The sequence below is a fragment of the Natator depressus genome, chromosome 9 (genome assembly GCF_965152275.1).
Source record: "Natator depressus isolate rNatDep1 chromosome 9, rNatDep2.hap1, whole genome shotgun sequence".
Lineage (NCBI taxonomy): Eukaryota > Metazoa > Chordata > Testudines > Cheloniidae > Natator > Natator depressus.
The window spans coordinates 101,629,768-101,644,664 of record NC_134242.1 but is presented as its reverse complement, the minus strand read 5'-3'; the positions used below and the strand labels follow the sequence as shown (position 1 = coordinate 101,644,664).

Below are 14,897 nucleotides of genomic sequence, written 5' to 3'. Positions count from 1 at the left end.
TGCATCAGCCACTTTGTTAGAAGCTCCTGAGATGTGTTGGATGTCGAAATCAAAATCTTGGAGAGCTAAACTCCACCGAAGAAGTTTTTTGTTATTTTCTTTGACGGTGTGAAGCCACTTCAGTGCAGCATGGTCGGTTTGCAGGTGGAAACGCCGTCCCCAAACATATGGGCGTAGCTTTTCCAGAGCGTAGACAATGGCGTAACATTCTTTTTCAGTGATTGACCAGTTGCTTTCCCTCTCAGACAGTTTTTTGCTGAGAAACACTACAGGGTGGAATTCTTGATCAGGTCCTTTCTGCATTAAAACTGCTCCCACACCACGCTCGGACGCATCTGTGGTTACTAGGAACGGTTTGTCAAAGTCTGGGGCCCTTAGTACAGGGTCAGACATGAGTGTCGCTTTAAGCTTGTTAAAGGCCTTCTGACACTTTTCGGTCCACTGCACAGCATTTGGCTGTTTCTTTTTGGTTAGGTCTGTCAGTGGGGCGGCGATTTGGCTGTAGTGCGGTACAAATCGTCTGTAATAACCGGCCAAGCCTAAAAAGGATTGAACCTGTTTCTTTGACTTTGGGACAGGCCACTTTTGGATAGCATCCACTTTGGCCTGTAGGGGGCTGATAGTTCCTTGACCCACCTGGTGTCCAAGGTAAGTCACTTTGTTTAGGCCTATTTGACACTTCTTAGCCTTAACAGTTAGTCCTGCCTCCCTTATGCGCTCAAGGACTTTTTGTAGATGTTCCAGGTGGTCTGCCCAGGAATCCGAAAATATGGCCACATCATCAAGGTAGGCGACTGCATATTCTCCTAATCCCGCTAGGAGACCATCTACAAGTCTTTGGAAGGTGGCGGGTGCATTTCGCAGCCCGAAAGGGAGTACATTAAATTCATACAGCCCGAGATGTGTGGTGAAGGCTGACCTTTCCTTGGCAGATTCATCTAGCGGTACCTGCCAGTACCCCTTGGTTAAGTCCAAGGTAGAGATGAACTGGGCCCGTCCCAGTTTCTCTAATAGTTCATCTGTGCGTGGCATTGGATAGTTGTCTGGGCGAGTTACAGCATTTAGCTTACGGTAGTCCACGCAAAAACGTATTTCCCCATCTGGTTTGGGAACTAGAACCACTGGAGATGCCCATGCACTTTCAGAGGGGCGGATTACACCCATCTGTAACATATCCTGGATCTCCCGTTCTATAGCAGTTTTAGCTTGAGGAGACACTCGGTAAGGTTGGACTCTAATTGGGCGAGCATTACCTGTGTCAATGGAGTGGTATGCCCGTTCAGTCAGTCCTGGGGTGGCTGAGAACGTTGGCGCGTAGCTAGTGCACAGCTCCTGGATCTGCTGTCGCTGCATACGCCCAAGGGTCATGGAGAGGTTCACCTCTTCCACACCACCAGCACATTTCCCTTCGTAGTAGACACCTTCAGGCCACTCAGCGTCGTCTCCTCCCTGGGCTGTAAACTGACAAACCTTTAATTCTCTGGAATAAAAGGGCTTTAGAGAATTAATATGGTACACCTTAGGCTTTCGGTTGAAGGTGGGGAATGCTATGAGATAATTAACAGCTCCCAGGCGCTCCTGGACCGTGAATGGCCCTTCCCACGATGCTTCCATTTTATGGGCCTGGAGCGCCTTTAAGACCATGACCTGGTCCCCTACTTTGAAGGAACGCTCTCTGGCATGTTTATCATACCAGGCTTTTTGCTCTTTTTGAGCATCCTGTAAGTTTTCTTTAGCAAGGGCTAAAGAGGTTCGGAGGGTGTTTTGTAGGTTGGTTACAAAGTCCAGAATGTTAGTTCCTGGAGAAGGTGTAAATCCCTCCCATTGCTGCTTCACCAACTGCAATGGCCCCTTAACCTCACGGCCATATACAAGTTCAAATGGGGAAAACCCTAAACTGGGGTGTGGTACAGCTCTGTAGGCAAAGAGCAACTGCTGCAACACTAGGTCCCAATCATTGGAGTGCTCATTTACGAATTTACGTATCATGGCCCCCAAAGTTCCATTAAACTTCTCCACCATGCCATTTGTTTGATGGTGGTAAGGAGTGGCAACCAAGTGATTTACCCCATGAGCTTCCCAAAGGTTTTTCATAGTTCCTGCCAGGAAATTAGTCCCTGCATCTGTGAGGATGTCGGAGGGCCAACCTACCCTGGCAAAAATGTCTGCTAGTGCCTGGCACACACTGTTAGCCCTGGTGTTGCTTAGAGCTACTGCTTCCGGCCATCGGGTGGCAAAATCCATGAAAGTCAGTATGTACCGCTTTCCTCTGGGTGTCTTTTTCGGAAAAGGACCCAGAATATCCACAGCTACTCGCTGAAATGGAACTTCAATGATGGGGAGTGGCTGGAGAGGGGCTTTGACCTGGTCTTGGGGCTTTCCCACTCTTTGGCACACCTCACAAGACTGGACATAGGTAGAAACATCCTTGCCCATTCCCTCCCAGTGGAATGACCCCCCCAAACGGTCTTTGGTCCGGTTCACCCCAGCATGACCACTAGGGTGGTCATGAGCTAAGCTCAAGAGCTTGGCCCGGTATTTAGTTGGAACTACCAACTGTCTCTGAGGATGCCAGTCTTCCTGGTGTCCACCAGAAAGAGTTTCCTTGTATAAAAGTCCTCTTTCTACAACAAACCTGGATCGATTAGAAGAGCTGAGAGGCGGTGGGTTGCTCCGTGCCGCCGTCCAAGCTCTCTGGAGGCTTTCATCTGCTTCCTGTTCGGTCTGGAACTGTTCCCTCGATGCTGGAGACATCAGTTCCTCATTGGATTGTGGACCTAGGCTTGGTCCCTCTGGAAGCGATATAGGGGATGGAGCTGTTTCTGTTGACTGTGAACCGCTCTCCGCTGGTGCACTATGTTGGGATTCAGGCTCCGGCTGAGCCTCTTGTGTCGGGTTATCGGCTGCTGCCAGTTCAGGTTCGGTGGGGCCCTCTGGTGTTGAGGTTGCAAGTACTGGATTCAGTGCTGACAATGGGTCTGGTGTTGGTTGTTCGGCTGGTTCCGGTTCTGGGACTGGTTCCATCTGGGTCTCTGGGACTGGATCCACTACTGCTGTTGCAGACATTGGCCTGGGGTCCGGGTCCATCACCTCTGACCGGGTCCTGATAGAAGTTTCCGGAACAGAGCTAGGCCTCACGGCTTGTTTAGCCTGGCTGCGGGTGACCGTTCCCACCCTCTTGGCCTGCTTCACATGATTGGCCAAGTCTTCCCCCAACAGCATGGGGATGGGATAATCATCATAGACTGCAAAAGTCCACATTCCTGACCAGCCCTTGTACTGGACAGGCAACTTGGCTGTAGGCAAATCGAAAGAGTTGGACTTGAAGGGTTGAATCGTCACTTGGATCTCTGGGTTGATTAACTTGGGGTCCACTAAGGAAGCATGGATAGCTGACACTTGTGCTCCGGTGTCCCTCCACGCGGTGACCTTCTTCCCGCCCACACTCACAGTTTCCCTCCGCTCCAAGGGTATCTGGGAGGTATCTGGGCCTGTGGACCTCTGGTGCGATTCCGGTGCAATGAACTGTAATCTGTTGGGGTTCTTGGGGCAGTTGGCCTTTACATGCCCCAGCTCGTTACATTTAAAACATCGTCCAGCTGACGGGTCACTGGGGCGAGGAGGGTTGCTGGAGAACGGGGTGGTGGGACGATAAGGGGTCTGGAGGGTTCTTTGGGAGGTAGGTGGGGCTTTGGGCGGCCCCCGGTAATAGGGTGTGGCCTGGGGTTGTCCCTTCTGGTCTCCGCTCCAACTGCGACCAGTTTTTTTCTTCTCTGCCACCTCCACCCATCTGGCTCCAATCTCTCCTGCCTCGATTACAGTTTTGGGCTTCCCATCTAGGATGTACCTTTCTATTTCTTCAGGAACACCCTCTAAGAATTGTTCCATTTGCATTAGGAAGGGCAAATTTACTGGAGATTCAACACTTGCTCCGGATATCCAGGCATCCCAATGTTTCACAATGTGGTAGGCATGTCGGGTAAATGACACGTCTGGTTTCCACCTTAGGGCTCTGAACCTCCGACGAGACTGCTCGGGTGTTATCCCCATTCTGACTCTCGCCTTGGATTTAAACAGTTCATACTTGTTCATGTGTTCTTTAGGCATTTCAGCTGCCACCTCAGCTAAGGGTCCACTGAGCTGCGGCCTCAGCTCTACCATGTATTGGTCAGTAGAGATGTTGTACCCAAGGCAGGCCCTTTCGAAGTTTTCTAAGAAGGCCTCAGTATCATCACCTGCCTTGTAGGTGGGGAACTTTCTGGGATGGGGAGTGGTACCTGGAGAAGGATTGCTAGGGTTTGTTGGTATATTCTGCTGAGCCTTTACCTTCTCCATCTCCAGTGCATGCTTCCTCTCTTTTTCCTTCTCCTCCTCCACATGCTTCCTCTCTTTTTCCTTCTCCTCCTCCACATGCTTCCTCTCTTTTTCCTTCTCCTCCTCCACATGCTTCCTCTCTTTTTCCTTCTCCTCCTCCACATGCTTCCTTGCCTCCATTTCCCTCCTGTGGGCAGCCTCCTGTACCTCCTTTTCCAGCTGCATGAGTTCTATCTGTCTTTCATGTTCCTTTTGTTTTTCCTCAGCCTGAAATCTGGCTAATTCCATCTTTTGTTGTGCTGTGGATTCTGTCATCCTAACCTCTCTGTTTTTAACTAACTTTACACCCGAGGCTTAGAAATAAACAAACAAAACTTGGCTGTAAAATTTTGCTGTGCTGGAATAGAATACCTATTCTCTGATAGTGATTGTCAGCCTACAGAAAAAGACAATTCCCTTGTCTCTGCTCTGGGCCCAAATCAAAGCAAAAACTTCCAACTACTTTGAAACCTGTTTACCCAGCCCAAAGAAAAAACAAGTTTCCTTTTTAAACTTGTGCTCCTTGTAAAAAATCAAAATCCAAAAAAAAACCCCTGCCACTTTTGTCTCCAGGCAAATGGGTAGAACACCCCTCCTTCTATTTACTTTTAGGGAAACAAAAAACTCTGGGTTGGAAGACTGTGAATTTCCCTGCAGGAGTTAAGTACCCTGCCTCCAGGCAAAGAAAACCTGCAATTCACAAAGATAATCCCCTTTTGTCTCTGCTTGGCCACAAAGCAGAGAAAAACAAGCTGCTTTCAGTTTCAGCAGCTTCTGGACTTCCTTTTTTTTTAAAATCTGTATTTCTAGTTCAAAAAAATCTCAACTGGATCTCAAAATGATTTCAGGTTAATCCCACCACTATGCCACCATGTCAAGGTTCCTCCCCCACTCTGAACTCTAGGGTACAGATGTGGGGACCTGCATGAAAAACCTCCTAAGCTTATCTTTACCAGCTTAGGTCAAAACTTCCCCAAGGTACAAAATATTCCACCCTTTTGTCCTTGGATTGGCCGCTACCACCACCAAACAAATACTGGTTACTGGGGAAGAGCTGTTTGGACACGTCTTTCCCCCCAAAATACTTCCCAAAACCTTGCACCCCACTTCCTGGACAAGGTTTGGTAAAAAGCCTCACCAATTTGCCTAGGTGACTACAGACCCAGACCCTTGGATCTTAAGAACAATGAACAATCCTCCCAACACTTGCACCCTCCCTTTCCTGGGAAATGTTGGATAAAAAGCCTCACCAATTTGCATAGGTGACCACAGACCCAAACCCCTGGATCTGAGAACAATGAAAAAGCATTCAGTTTTCTTACAAGAAGACTTTTAATAAAAATAGAAGTAATTAGAAATAAGAAATCCCCCCTGTAAAATCAGGATGGTAAATACCTTACAGGGTAATTAGATTCAAAACATAGAGAACCCCTCTAGGCAAAAACCTTAAGTTACAAAAAAGATACACAGACAGAAATAGTTATTCTATTCAGCACAATTCTTTTCTCAGCCATTTAAAGAAATCATAATCTAACACATACCTAGCTAGATTACTTACTAAAAGTTCTAAGGCTTCATTCCTGGTCTATCTCCGGCAAAGACAAAATGTAGACAGACACACAAACCCTTTGTTTCTCTCCCTCCTCCCAGCTTTTGAAAGTATCTTGTCTCCTCATTGGTCATTTTGGTCAGGTGCCAGCGAGGTTACCTTTAGCTTCTTAACCCTTTACAGGTGAGAGGAGATTTCCTCTGGCCAGGAGGGATTTTAAAGGGGTTTACCCTTCCCTTTCTATTTATGACACAAGCCGTCAAGAACACTATCCCCGATAATGTCACGGCTAACCTGGTGGCTGAACTTTGTGACTTTGTCCTTACCCGTAACTATTTTACATTTGGGGACAAGGTATACCTTCAGATCAGCAGCACTGCTATGGGTACCCGCATGGCCCCACGGTAACATTCTAACTTGTTCTAGGTCAGCCAAACATTCTGACTTGTTCTAAGTCAGCCAACATTTTTATGGCTGACTTAGAACAACGCTTCCTCAGCTCTCGTCCCCTCACGCCCCTACTCTACTTGCGCTATATTGATGACATCTTCATCATCTGGACCCATGGAAAAGAAGCCCTTGAGGAATTCCACCATGATTTCAACAATTTCCATCCCACCATCAACCTCAGCCTGGTCCAGTCCACACAAGAGATCCACTTCCTGGACACTACAGTGCTAATAAACGATGGTCACATAAACACCACCCTATACCGGAAACCTACTGACCGCTATTCCTACCTACATGCCTCCAGCTTTCACCCTGACCACACCACACGATCCATCGTCTACAGCCAAGCTCTGCGATACAACCGCATTTGCTCCAACCCCTCAGACAGAGACAAACACCTACAAGATCTCTATCAAGCATTCTTACAACTACAATACCCACCTGCGGAAGTGAAGAAACAGATTGATAGAGCCAGAAGAGTTCCCAGAAGTCTCCTACTACAGGACAGGCCTAACAAAGAAAATAACAGAACGCCACTAGCCGTCACCTTCAGCCCCCAACTAAAACCCCTCCAATGCATTATTAAGGATCTACAACCTATCCTGAAGGATGACCCAACGCTCTCACAAATCTCGGGAGACAGGCCAGTCCTTGCCTACAGACAGCCCCCCAACCTGAAGCAAATACTCACCAGCAACCACATACCACACAACAGAACCACTAACCCAGGAACCTATCCTTGCAACAAAGCCCGTTGCCAACTGTGCCCACATATCTATTCAGGGGACACCATCACAGGGCCTAATAACATCAGCCACACTATCAGAGGCTCGTTCACCTGCACATCCACCAGTGTGATATATGCCATCATGTGCCAGCAACACCCCTCTGCCATGTACATTGGTCAAACTGGACAGTCTCTACGTAAAAGAATAAATGGACACAAATCAGATGTCAAGAATTATAACATTCATAAACCAGTCGGAGAACACTTCGATCTCTCTGGTCACACGATTACAGACATGAAAGTTGCGATATTACAACAAAAAAACTTCAAATCCAGACTCCAGCAAGAGACTGCTGAATTGGAATTCATTTGCAAATTGGATACAATTAACTTAGGCTTGAATAGAGACTGGGAGTGGCTAAGTCATTATGCAAGGTAACCTATTTCCCCTTGTTTTTTCCTATGCCCCCCCCCCCCCCCCCAGACGTTCTTGTTAAACCCTGGATTTGTGCTGGAAATGGCCCACCTTGATTATCATACACATTGTAAGGAGAGTGGTCACTTTAGATAAGCTATTACCAACAGGAGAGTGGGTTTGTGGGGGGGAGGTATTTTTTTATGCTTTGTGTGTATAAAAAGATCGTCTACACTTTCCACAGTATGCATCCGATGAAGTGAGCTGTAGCTCACGAAAGCTTATGCTCAAATAAACTGGTTAGTCTCTAAGGTGCCACAAGTACTCCTTTTCTTTTTTTAGATAGAATAAATGGGCTAAAGGTGTTAACGAATAGCGTAGTCACTGTCCAACATTAAACAGTGTTGGACAGGGTCCAGGGCCTGATATACAGAGGCCTGCTTAGCACCATGGAAAACACACCATTACATTTTGTTTAACCTTTGATTAAAGATACAGAAAAGAAGGACAGTTAACATTTTAAGCAAGGCTTTCATTTTAACAACATCCTTTGCTCCCTTTCCCTTTAGCTGTAGACAGCTTTTAGAAGGAAAGAATCCTGCTTGTTTGACAGTCTCTTAGATGGGATCTAATGCTGCACTTTTGGGGAAAGGAGAAGAAATTAGTTGAGATGGGCTGGAGGTGCTGTTGCTGTCGCTAAAGTCCAGTCTTAGAAAGAAAATCCCCCTTGTCTGACCGTCTCAGCTGGGATCTAAGATGGTAATAACTCTCATCCCCGACAGTATCTGGGATTCAGCTGGCGTTGGTAGGGGTGGTGACGTCATCTGGGTCCCTCTCTCTCTACTCAGGACACCTCAAGGATTAGGATGAAGGCAGCCCAAGATCCCAAGAAACAGTGGGTGTGGCAGCCATAATGGTGAAGCTCACTCCAAGAGCCTTTGTTTGTTCTTTCCATCTGTTGTTCTTATTGTTCCACCTACCCCACACACTCAAAATATCTTTCTTTTATGGGCCCAAAAAGGGAGTGATGGGCAGAGGAGCCCATCCCCTCATTATTTTGTCCATCAATTAGGCCCAATATCAGGCATACCAATTTTGGCTCATTCACTTCCAGCTCCACATCTCCTGTTTTTAACAAGCATAATTTCAACACAGTCTTTGAATCATACCAACCTGGCCTTTTTGTTTAGACAAATTCAGTTATTCTGTCTCCCTTTCATGCCTTTTCCCATCAGTGTTATTGTAACATCTTATTCACTTTTACATACTTTTTACAGCTGAGCAATTTGGGTACCTTTGTAGGCCCAATTATCACAACAGATCCCATGACTTCTTTACTCCACACCACCTAAACCCTAAACTGAAGACAGAATTGTGTGGCTTTGTTTTTAAAGAGTCATGAGTGCTCAGGGGCCTGATTTTCACGAAGTTCTGATGTCCCAAGTTGGGCACCCAGAAAATGAAGATGACAATTAGTGACCACCTGCAAAACATAAGAACACAGGAATTGCCAGACTGAATCAGATCCTAGGGTCCATCTAGTCCAGGATCCAGTCTCAGACAGCAGGGAGCACCAGATTCAGAGGAAGGTGCAAGAACCCTACAGTAGGCAGGTGGGGGATGATCTGTACCTCTGCATTAGGTCTCTTCTTGATCTCTAAGAAGTTAAAGTTTGTCTTAAGCCTCGAACCATGAGGTTTAATATCCCAAAAAATTTATCTGAGTGAGTTGTGCAGCAGCCCATAGGCAGTCTGTAGCAGAGCCAGGAACAGAACCCAGTTCTGCTGGGTTGCAGTCAACCACCTTAACTACAAGCCCATTCTCTCTCTTCCAGCAGTCTCCCTATATCATTCACTGCAACCGTCCAACTTCTGCAACAAAATAAGTAGGACTCATATAGACAACCACCATATTCATTATGCAGTCCCAGTTAATCCACTGAGTCTCATTTACCATGAGAACCAAGTAAGGCAAAGGCTCTGTGGCAAATATGGGATCATCTAATTAAAGATGGTATCACAATGCATATGCACAAGGGGACAGGAATTAAGGTGTAAATTTGCCACAGGCCTCAAGTAAGGGCTCACATGTAAGTGCCAGAATCTGGTCTTTGGTTTCCCCTCTGCTCCTGAAGCAAAGTAAACTGTACCAGCCCCATACTTGGCACAGATGACCTCCCCCCTCCATCCAGGGTCAGCTGCACTGCACATAAACATTGGGAAGGAAGGAGGCAGAATCAAGGCTCTACCTTGTCCCTGCCCACTTGTGTGGGAGCACGAGTAGCAGCCCCACAAAGGCAGCTCTCCTCTAATACAAGTAGCCCATAAAAGGGAAGTAAGGGCGCATCGTATGGACCCTTGTGGAGACTTACAGTGGGTCACAATCTGGCCCTATGAATGCATGGATAATTGAAATTATGTAATTTCCTAACTTTTGAGCACCTGACATTGGACTATACCTAAACCGGCTAGGAAACTTGTTAAGTTTGAAGGGAAAAACAGATGCTTGTACACGAATGCAAGGAGTTTGGGCAACAGAACAGAGGAACTGGAACCACTGGGGCAGAACATCAAACTGGATATCATAGGGATTACAGAAACATGGTGGAATAGCACTCATGACTGGAATACAGGTATTGTAGCGTATGTGCTGCTTATGTCGGATAGAGATAAGGGAAAAGGTGGTATGGTAGCATCGTACATCAATGATGTTGTTTCTTTACACTTCACCACAAGTGATAGCACGGACAAAACGGAACTGATTTGGGTCAAAATCACTTTGGGGAAGAATTGTAAAAGAGGTTCTACTAGGATAGTGTGGGGGTCTGCTATAGAACCCCCAGGTCAGACTTGGATAGATACCAGGAATTGTGTCACAATAGGAGACTAACTTCCCAGATACAGACTGGAGAATAAATGCTTCCAATAATGGTAGCTCCCAGTTACTACTTGACATGGTAGATGAGTTTTATTCATCAGTCACTGAGCCAACAACAGGTGATGTAATTTAGACTTGGTTTTGGTAATTGGTGAGAACATCATAGAAGAGCTGATCATATTAAAAAAAAAAAACTTGTATCAAGTGATGAGTTGATACAGTTTAAAATTAATTAAAACCAGGTCATCAACTATGGTTTTTTATTTCAAAATTTGGAAAATTAGGGGAAGGACTTCCAGGAAGTCAACTGGACTGAAGAGCTCAAGGACTTAAATGTGGAGGAGGTCTGGAATTTCTTTAAATGAAGCGTACAAAAACTGCAACTTGCATCCCAAGCAAGGGGGGGGAAAAGCTTTCAGAGAAAGGCTCCAGACCCAAATTGATGAATATTTACCTCGAAAAGGTTATTAGGCGTAAGCAGAGAGCCTATAGAGAATGGGAAAAGGGACAGATCAACAAAAAGCTACACCTTGAAGGTCAGAACATGCAGAAATAAAGTGAGAATTGCTGAAAATCAAGCTGAATTAGATCTTGCCAAGAAAATTAAAATAAGATGTTTTTAGTTACATAAATAGAGAATAAGCCAGGATGAGGTTGGGTTGCTGTGCAGTGCAGATGGGGAGGGGATTAAAGATAACATTGGAATGGCCCAAACACTAAATGAATACATTGCCTCAGTTTTCAATAAGAATGAAAAAGGCTAATGTAGTGCCCATCTTTAAAAAAGGGAAGAAGGAGGATCCTGGGAACTACAGGCCAGTCAGCCTCGCCTCAGTCCCTGGAAAAAGCATGGAGCAGGTCCTCAAGGAATCAATTCTGAAGCACTTAGAGGAGAGGAAAGTGATCAGGAACAGTCAGCATGGATTCACCAAGGGCAAGTCATGCCTGACTAATCTAATTGCCTTCTATGACAAGATAACTGGCTCTGTGGACGAAGGGAAAGCAGTGGACATGTTGTTCCTTGACTTTAGCAAAGCTTTTGACACTGTCTCCCACAGTATTCTTGCCAGCAAGTTAAAGAAGTATGGGCTGGATGAATGGACTATAAGGTGGAGAGAAAGCTGCTAGATTGTCAGGCTCAACGGGTAGTGATCAATGGCTCCATGTCTAGTTGGCAGCCAGTATCAAGTGGAGTGCCCCAAGGGTCGGTCCTGGGGCCGGTTTTGTTCAATATCTTCATAAACGATCTGGAGGATGGTGTGGACTGCACCCTCAGCAAGTTTGCAGATGACACTAAACTGGGAGGAGAGGTAGATACGCTGAAGGATAGGGATAGGATACAGAGGGACCTAGACAAATTGGAGGATTGGGCCAAAAGAAATCTGATGAGGTTCAACAAGGACAAGTGCAGAGTCCTGCACTTAGGACGGAAGAATCCAATGCACCGCTACAGCCTAGGAACCGAATGGCTATGCAGCAGTTCTGCTGAAAAGGACCTAGGGGTTACAGTGGACGAGAAGCTGGATATGAGTCAACAGTGTGCCCTTGTTGCCAAGAAAGCCAATGGCATTTTGGGATGTATAAGTAGGGGCATTGTCACCAGATCGAGGGACGTGATCGTTCCCCTCTATTCGACATTGGTGAGGCCTCATCTGGAGCACTGTGTCCAGTTTTGGGCCCCACACTACAAGAAGGATGTGGAAAATTGGAAAGAGTCCAGCGGAGGGCAACAAAAACGATTAGGGGACTGGAACACATGACTTGTGAGGAGAGGCTGAGGGAACTGGGGATGTTTAGTCTACGGAAGAGAAGAATGAGGGGGGATTTGATAGCTGCTTTCAACTACCTGAAAGGGGGTTCCTAAGAGGATGGCTCTAGACTGTTCTCAGTGGTAGCAGATGACAGAACAAGGAGTAATGGTCTCAAGTTGCAGTGGGGGAGGTTAGGTTGGATATTAGGAAAAACTTTTTCACTAGGAGGGTGGTGAAACACTGGAATGCGTTACCTAGGGAGGTGGTGGAATCTCCTTCCTTAGAAGTTTTTAAGGTCAGGCTTGACAAAGCCCTGGCTGGGATGATTTAATTGGGGATCAGTCCTGCTTTGAGCAGGGTGTTGGACTAGATGACCTCCTGAGGTCCCTTCCAACCCTGATATTCTATGATTCTATGAATGATAATACAGAACATGGGAATGAAGACCGATCGAAATGAGTATATAAAAAGGGAATTCACCACATCTAAAATGAAAGAAAGTCTTAAAGAGACTATTGCACTGAAATCAGGGAGATGGAATAATTTCTCTCCCAGAATACTGAAAGAATGGATACATGAGATTTCTAGTCCAATAGCAAGGATTTTTAATGCATCTATCTATCTATTCGGGGGTGGTACCAAAATGATTAAAGAATAGAATCATAGAACTGGAAGGGACCTCGAGAGGTCATCTAGTCCAATCCCCTGCACTCATGGCAGGACTAATTATCTAGACCATCCCTGACAGGTGTTTGCCGAACCTGCTCTTAAAAGTCTCCCATGATGGAGATTCCACAACCTCCCTAGGCAATTTATTCCAGTGCTTAACCACCCTGACAGTTAGGAAGCTTTTCCTAAGTCCAACCTAAACCTCCCCTGCTGCAATTTAAGCCAATTGATTCTTGTCCTTCTTGAAATCCATTGTCTTTATTGTGCTATTCTCCCTCCTACCATGCCTCAGAATCATGAACTCTATCATTTCATGATCACTTTCACCCAAGCTGCCTTCCACTTTCAAATTCTCAACCAGTTCATCCCTATTTGTCAAAATCAAATCTGGAACAGCCTCTCCCCTGTAGGTGTCTCCACTTTCTGAAATAAAAATGGTCTCCAATACATTCCAAGAACGTATTTGATAATCTGTGCCCTGCTGTGTTGTTTTCCCAACAGATGTCTGGGTAGTTGAAGTCCCCCATCACCAGCAAGTCCTGTGCTTTGGATGATTTTGTTAGCTGTTTAAAAAAAGACCTCATCCACCTATTCTCCCTGGTTAGGTGGTCTGTAGTAGACCCCTACCATGACATCACCCTAATAGCTAACGTCAGACCTATATTTAAGAGAGGGGGAGAAACAGGTGATCCAGGCAGTAACAGACCTGTCAGTCTGACCTCAGTAGCATGCAAGGCGTTAGAACAAATTTTGAAGCAAAGAATAATTAAATTCACTGAGGTAAATGGAAAACAGGATTCAGTGCAACATGGGTTTACCAAAGGTAGATCCTATCAGACTAATATTCTTCTTTAAGAAAACAACTGATTTTTTTTACATAGGGGAAACGTAGCAGATCTAATACACTTGGACTTCGGTAAAGCATTTGACATAATATCACATGGGAAAATATTTAACTAGAGAAAATGGGGATTAGTACAAGAATTGTAAGGTGGATAAGAAACTGGCTAAAGGGGAGGAGGCAACAGGTTGTGTTAAGAGGTACACTGTGGAACTAGAGGAAGGTTCCTAATGGAATTCCTCAAGAATCAGTCTCAGGACGAATCTTATTTAATATTTGCATTAATAATGTCACAAAAAGTAGGCGTTCTAATTAAATTTGCTGATGATACAGAGTGGGAAGATACTGTCAATACACAGGAGGATCGAAATATGTACAGGAACAACTGGATGAATAGTACTAAGTGCACAATCATGCACTTAGGGTCTAATAATAAGAATTTACACTGTGGGACTCATCAGCTGGAAGCAACAGAAAAGGAGAGAAGCCTGGGTGTTTTGGTCGATCATAGGAGGACTATGAATCACTAATACAATGCAGCTGCACAAAAGGCAAATGCAATCCTAGGACATGTTAGGCTAGACATTTCCAGGAGAGATAAAGTATTAATGCCATTGCACAAGGCATTGGTAAGACCTCATTTGGAATACTGTGTACAATTCTGGCCACCCATGTTCATGAAAAGATTAATTTAAACTGGAACAAATGCATCAAAGAGCTAGTAGTATGGTCAGGACAAAGTGGGGGACCTATCATATGACAGGAAGGATAAATTGCCTGGAGCGTCCCTTCTGGTTCATGTCAAATGCTCCTAAAATCTCATGCTTTAGGGCCTCCGCCAGTTACCTGGAGGGGTCAGGAAGAATCCCCCTCCAACGTAGTGGGGGGGAGGGTTGTCCCCTTCCGCTGAAGCATCAGAGATGGCCACAGCTGGAGGTGAGACATTGGACACTGTGGGACGGTGCTCTGAGGTAGCACCGAGCATTCTCTCTCTCCTGTGCTTGATATATAGAGGGCTTGATTACAGCTCAGACTAGATGATCTTGTGGTCTCTTCTGGCCTTAAATTCTATGACTCTGAAGTCTTTAAGATAGGGTTAGAATTGTAATTTCAATTTATTTTTTTTAAAGTGAAAAATGTCTGTCATGTACAGCTGTAACTACCCTCCACAGATCATCATCATCAGGATTTGAACCAAGAACCTTGAGCACTGTAGCACAGACCTCTACCACTTCAGCTGACGGAGTAATTACAGTCCTAGAACA

At 45.6% G+C, this 14,897-nt stretch overlaps 2 protein-coding genes across 7 annotated transcripts in view; both read right to left on the bottom strand.

Moving 5' to 3' along the window:
- Window positions 1-14,897, bottom strand: part of TAF1 (TATA-box binding protein associated factor 1) — a 147,623-nt gene that overhangs the window by 119,259 nt on the left and 13,467 nt on the right. The gene's annotated exons all lie outside the window — the stretch shown is intronic.
- LOC141993306 (uncharacterized) lies at window positions 1,296-5,423 on the bottom strand. Its single transcript, XM_074962843.1, has 2 exons — window positions 2,636-5,423; window positions 1,296-1,454 (listed from the first exon to the last, which is right to left on the bottom strand). The coding sequence occupies exons 1-2, from the start codon at window positions 4,627-4,629 to the stop codon at window positions 1,433-1,435; spliced, it is 2,016 nt and encodes a 671-aa protein (XP_074818944.1). The 5' UTR covers window positions 4,630-5,423; the 3' UTR covers window positions 1,296-1,432.